At 40.2% G+C, this 6,000-nt stretch overlaps 1 protein-coding gene across 2 annotated transcripts in view; it reads left to right on the plus strand.

The window, feature by feature from the left end:
• lrrk2 (leucine-rich repeat kinase 2) overlaps positions 1 to 3,945 on the plus strand; it is a 46,746-nt gene extending 42,801 nt beyond the window's left edge. For both annotated transcript variants that reach the window (XM_085780120.1, XM_085780121.1), the window contains exons 45-51: positions 238 to 310; positions 445 to 635; positions 1,409 to 1,561; positions 1,672 to 1,898; positions 2,677 to 2,745; positions 2,844 to 2,976; positions 3,828 to 3,945. In XM_085780120.1, the coding sequence (XP_085636246.1) occupies positions 238 to 310; positions 445 to 635; positions 1,409 to 1,561; positions 1,672 to 1,898; positions 2,677 to 2,745; positions 2,844 to 2,968 (838 nt within the window). In that variant the 3' untranslated portion in view covers positions 2,969 to 2,976; positions 3,828 to 3,945. The remainder of the gene's footprint in view (positions 1 to 237; positions 311 to 444; positions 636 to 1,408; positions 1,562 to 1,671; positions 1,899 to 2,676; positions 2,746 to 2,843; positions 2,977 to 3,827) is intronic.
• Positions 3,946 to 6,000: the final 2,055 nt, after the last annotated feature.

The following is a 6,000-nucleotide window of genomic DNA, read 5'->3' on the forward strand; positions in this document are numbered from 1 at the left end:
GCAATCCTCCAATCATACTAGAAAGAAGGCGGCTGTTAAAAGCAACACGTGTCTATCTATAATATTGTTATATCTGCTCTATAGCAGTTTTAATGAACCAACCAATCCACAAGGAAATCCAAAGGGATGAAATGAACAGCGACTCATATAACAACAGATTGCATCTGTATCCATCATGTCATGTCACATTTTGTACATGTTGAACAAAATATCTCCATCTTTTTTATTTCTTTTCAGCCAAAGGAAGAACTACTTGCTGGTTGGAACAGCCAACGGACTTCTCACTGTTTATGAGGACTCTATTCTTATGGTAAATATGAAGAATTAAATAAAAGATCAAGTGTGTTTGTTTCCTTTATTTTTTATTTTACTCTATTTGTTCATTTAAATCCAGAAGTCCGGTTTGGGATCTTTATTTTTCTTCCTGTTCTCTATGTTTTCCAGCAGGAAAAAGGCTGGCCGGTTAAAACCATCTCTGTGGGAAACGTCAGCACGCCCGTCATGTGTCTGGGCCAGTCGCTGTATTCGCTAGACAGCAGGTGTGTGTGGGCCGGCTGCGGCACCAGGATCCTCTCCTTCACCGCCGAGTACGACGTCTGCAGGGCCATCGACACCAGACCCAACCTCATCTTCCAGTGAGTCCACGTCATGTCCATCCAGGCTGGGGATGAGTTGATTTGAGCTGAATTTAAAGTCCAGGGAACAGTATAGAAATGGGATGTTGTCGTCCCATCTGTTGATGAATGCTTTGATATCAGTTATGATATATTTGTGATGAAAAGAATCACTTTTTCAATTAGGCTTCAGTGATCTAAATTCGAGGAGATCTGGAAGCAGTGGAAAATGTAGATTTCCCTTCTTTTGTTTAGTGTTTTTTTTCTTTATATATTAAGATGTATTTAGTTAAAGGGACAACAAGGAGTTTTGGAAAGCGAAGTGTTTTCACACTACATTTCCCATGAGTCTCCGCGCGCACGGTGAAATTCTTGGACCGGCGCAAGACAGACGAAAGCAAAAACATTTGCCAAGAATGTTTTCATTAATCAAGAATGAAAGTCGGAAGTTCGAAGACGATCAGATACCGTCGTAGTTCCGACCATAAACGGCGATTCGGCGGCGTTATTCCCATGACCCGCCGGGCGGCGTCCACGAACCACTAATAATAATAACAAAATAACGATAAAGACAAAACAATATATTTATCGAAAATTGACCCATTAACAAGTGGTAACGTAGATTCATCCACATTAATATGAGACTTTTTTATAACCAAATACAAACTCCTCGTTGTCCCTTTAAATATTTATTTCTTTGTATTATTATATTAGAAAACACCCCATGTTCATGTGTTATTTTATAAAATGCTGAGTTTTGTGTGTGTGTGTGTGTGTGTGTGTGTCCTCTCCAGGCAGCAGCGGTCAATGAGCGGTGAGGCTTGTGTGTCTCGAATGGTTGTGGACAAATATGTGTATCTGAGCAAAACCGGGACGTCCACGGTTGAGGTTTGGGACAAGAGGAGCGAGCGGATGGTGGACTGCATCGACTGCGCTCAGATCATCAGGTAAAGACACACAACACAACAACAACAAGGCTGCATGAAGAGGAAGAAAAGAATAATTAACACAAAGCTAAAGTTCCCTCCCACATGAATAAATCCTCCTGTCCCATCAGGCAGGACTCGGGCTGCAGGGGCAGGCAGGGCAGCGAGGCGGAGCTGCCCAGCGAGGCCACGCCCACCTGGGCCAGAGTGAAGGCTCTGATGGTGCAGACGGCTGCAGCTCTCTGGATCGGCACCAGGGGGGGCCACCTGCTGCTGCTGGAGCTCTCCAAACACCAGATGCTGCAGGTCATCAGCCCGCGCTGCAACTCCATCCGCTGCATCACCTCTGCTCTCATCGGTGGGTCCTCGGCTTTGACTCATCTTACTATATTATTTATGCATTTCATTCATTTTGGTTTATTTCCATGTGCAGGTCGGCTTGTACATATTTATCTACATGTATCTACTGTGTGATATCACTTTGGGGCAGTTTGCTGCATACATTTGAATATTATTACAGGAAAATTATTGTCTTTAAACTTAAAATAGCAATTTATACATTATAATTAGCATAAATGGTCATCATCACAGTACATTAGGCAGCTCTAATGCCTCAGACTAAGGATGAAATATGTTTCCTGCTCATTTTGTTCCATGGTTTCAATATTAATTCATTATTCAAGCAATGTTTTGTCATGAGCACATGCAACAACACAAGACTTGTTTATGGTGTCTTTTCCTCTGGTTTCATGGAGAAGCAGCTGTTTCACATGAAGCATCCGAGCTGCAGAGTAAATAACAGTTACAGTGCAGCGTGAGACATTTAGAAGAGAGTGTGAAAATGGATAAAAAACAGAAAAAGGGTGGAAGTTGAAATGAGTGAAGAAAACTGTTTTTAACAGCTGGGTTATTCTTTTGTTTTGGTTTCATGCTCTGTCAGGGTGTTTGTGTGCAGAAATGTGTGAACGAGCTCAGCATGCTGCTCACAGTTTGCTCACTCTTTTGTCTATTATGTTTGTTTTCCTTTACCCCGCAGTCTCTTTTTCTGGATTTGTAGCTGTAATTCTCATTCTCATCGCTTAATAACTAAATCCACACCTACTCTTTTTTTTTTTTTTGTGCGTGTGTGTGAATAGAAACACTAAACTTGAAGAATGTGGTGCTGACTTTGGGCAGAAGACTCCCACAAGACAGGAATCAGTTTGGTGAGTGTGACGGTTCATTGTTTTGTCCCACAGTCGTGTCGCTGTGTGAGGTTCTCTGTGTTGGTCTGAAGTGTGTGTTTGTGTGTGTGTGCCCTCAGATGAGGAGTCGGTGCTGATGGTGTGGAACAGCACGATGCCGATGGAGGTCAAAGACCTGAACAGACACTGTGAGAAGAGAGAGCAGATCGCCGCCAAGATGAGAGAGCAGCTCCACCACAGCTGAGCCCACAGGTTTGTGTGATTTTTGTCGTGTCCTCATCACAACCTACATTTTAACTCATGGCCATTGTGCAGCTTGATTGTGGTAAGAGTGAAACTGAAGAAGAGACCTCGCCTCCATCCTATCTCACAGATCTCAACCTCAAAGGTCCTGAAAAACCATAACGATCAAAATAAGCTATTTAATTTACTGCAGTCTTTACCATTCCTAAAAAAACACATAAAGATATACGTATTTCAAACCTTAAATTGATTTTTATTCATAATTTTAAAAAACAACTCTTACTTTCCTGTGGGATTATTAAACCATGGATACATATACTGGTTTTTGTTTTATATTAGTGGATTATGACTCAGTATAATGATCATTTCAACTATACCAGCAAAATCATTTATAGTTATATAATATAAGTTATATTATTTATATATTTCTGAAGTAAAGATCTACGACGGAGTATTAGAGCCACATAAAAAACAACAGTCATAAATTTACGAGAATAAAGTCGTACATTTACGATTTTTTTATTTGTCAATGTGGCCCTGATACTCTGTCGTAAAGATCAAACTGTTTATTAACAAAAACAAAGAAGATAAACTCATAATAAACTAATGCACAAACTAAAGTAGAAGTAATCACGGTGATCGACGCAAAAACAGCGAAGAAAATAGAATTCAACAAAAGATACGCTGCTGACCCCAGCTCACGTTCTCTCTCCCCAACAATAGAATAGCAACAGGTGAACATATTAAGTGCTATTCCCGCCCATCACACCTCAATATATCACAAACAACACCAAAATAACCCTAACCTTAACAAACAGAAAACACACAACATCATTTTCATTTCTTTTGTTTTTTTACAGGATTGCTCGAGGAAAAGGGATCAAATCTCCAGTGGAGCGATGCATCAACAGACGTTTTACCTCATGTTTGGACAGCCATGCGTAGAGAGGGGAGGGGAGCACCTTGCAATGAATCACTCTAAAGAATTTGAGTCACGAAATCCAGATTTTTAGAAGACGCACATCACATTTATCAAATGCTGTGTGTGCCATGTTTTGCCAGATGAGCACAATCAAACAGAGACATTCATCTAAAAGGGACACAGGTGATCCGATTTGTGTTGTAATCAGAGCTGAGAGCGGTGCAGATGCTCAGGATGACCTCCTGTTCCTTAATGAAGACTGATGTTTGTTTACTTGTAGTGTGATAGAAAAAAAAACTGGAAGAAAGCCAAAGGAAAGAAAATGTATATTTGATTATTTATTCTCATGTCTATGTGTGTGTGTTTACCACTGAGCTCATTCTCTCCACAGCAGTAAAATAAGACCATGGAGCTCCTCATGATGCTGCCGGCTTTGTACACATGTTTTTTTTTTTTTATGTAAAATGACTGTTGATTGAAGAATGTGTCAATCAAAGCAAGAAAGTAAATGCTATTTTATGTACTGTCATGGCTCTGTGTTGTTGGTGGGACACCATTATTTACAAACAAAAAATGTTGGTGACTGTAGAAGCAATTAAACTAAAGAGAGGCTGTTTTGTTAGATGTAGGCCTTTCTCCCACTGAATATGGTTTCCTGGCAGGGATGGATGGAAGTAATTGTTGCTTTGGCCATTGTTTTATTTACGAGAACACAGTCAGTCATATTTATCTACAGTGGCATGCAGACGTTTGGGTACCCCTGGTCAAAATGTCTGTTAATGTGAACAGTGAAGCAAGTAGAAGATGAAATTATCGCCAAAAGGCATTACAGATGACACATTCCCTTTACATATAATAAACAATATATTCATCTTTCACATTTTCAAATGACAGAAAAGGAAAAGAGCAGCAGCAAAGGTTTGGACACCCTGCATAGTAGCCCCCCATTTAGAAACTATGACGGTGTATAAAATGTATACAGACAAACTATTACTATTTGTCTGATACCGTGGTCAAAGTTATCTGAGAGCTCGAGTCTCCTGGGTTTCCCACTGTTTTCAGCAGACTTGGCGTGCTCAACTCCACGTATGAACCTTCTTTTTACAGTCTATGGTATGAACAGGTAAATCGGGTGCCAGTCCAAAAAAATCAAAGTAAAAAAAGCACTCACTTTCAGTTAAACACTTTTTTATTCATAAAAACTGCTCGTGCTCGGCAGCAAGAAACGGCTGTACGCTGAGGACGGCTGATTGCCGAAACGCATTGCTGTCACAACCTTTTTTTCCCCATTGTTTTGCAGGCTGCTGCTTTGTTTCCCTTTTTCACTCTAAAACAAAAACAATACACTGATATTGCCTAAAAAAGTGGTGTGGCAAAAGAGTGTTTCACGTTTAACTTTATAGTCCAGTAATTTTAGGCCAAAAAAGGGGTCAACGTTAAACAAATTGCAACAGAAGCAAACTCAACTGATTTTGTATCCTCAGCATGTCCTGAGTGAGGGAAAAAAAGCCCCGAAGAATCCCATCAGGGGAAAGTTTTGAAAAACACCCAAACATATCCCATTTATACGCATATAAAAACAAAATTTCACGTGAATAGGGTAACATTTTTAACCTTTAGATATCTCCATGAAAATTACTGAGTTGATTACTTACATTAAGACAAACAAAAAATGTATTACAAGTTTTTTGAAATTCTTTGTTTTTTTTTGTTTTTTTTAAAGTATATTTTTTGGCTTTTCATGCCTTTATTTGATAGGACAGTTGAGAGTGTGACAGGAAATGGGAGGCAGAGATGGGGGGAATGACATGCAGGATAGGGCCGTCCGACGCGGGACTCGAACCGGGGCCGCCTGCAGCGAGGACTATAGCCTCAACACATGGGGCGGGTGCTCTACCAACTGAGCTAAACTCCGCCCCTGAAATTCTTTGTTAACATGAGAAAATTTGCATAAATTTGCATAAATTCCACCGTTTTGACGGCACATGTATATATGAAGTTGCTGTGGTGGTACCGGCATGAAAATTGGAATGAGTTGACTCCATCGGTCAACCGACAAGTTGACCACTTTAAATTTCAAGATGACTGCAATTTTTTCAAGACAGCCACAT

Source organism: Trachurus japonicus, chromosome 6 (genome assembly GCF_045865225.1).
Source record: "Trachurus japonicus isolate A0001 chromosome 6, Traja_1.0".
Classification (NCBI taxonomy): Eukaryota; Metazoa; Chordata; class Actinopteri; order Carangiformes; family Carangidae; genus Trachurus; species Trachurus japonicus.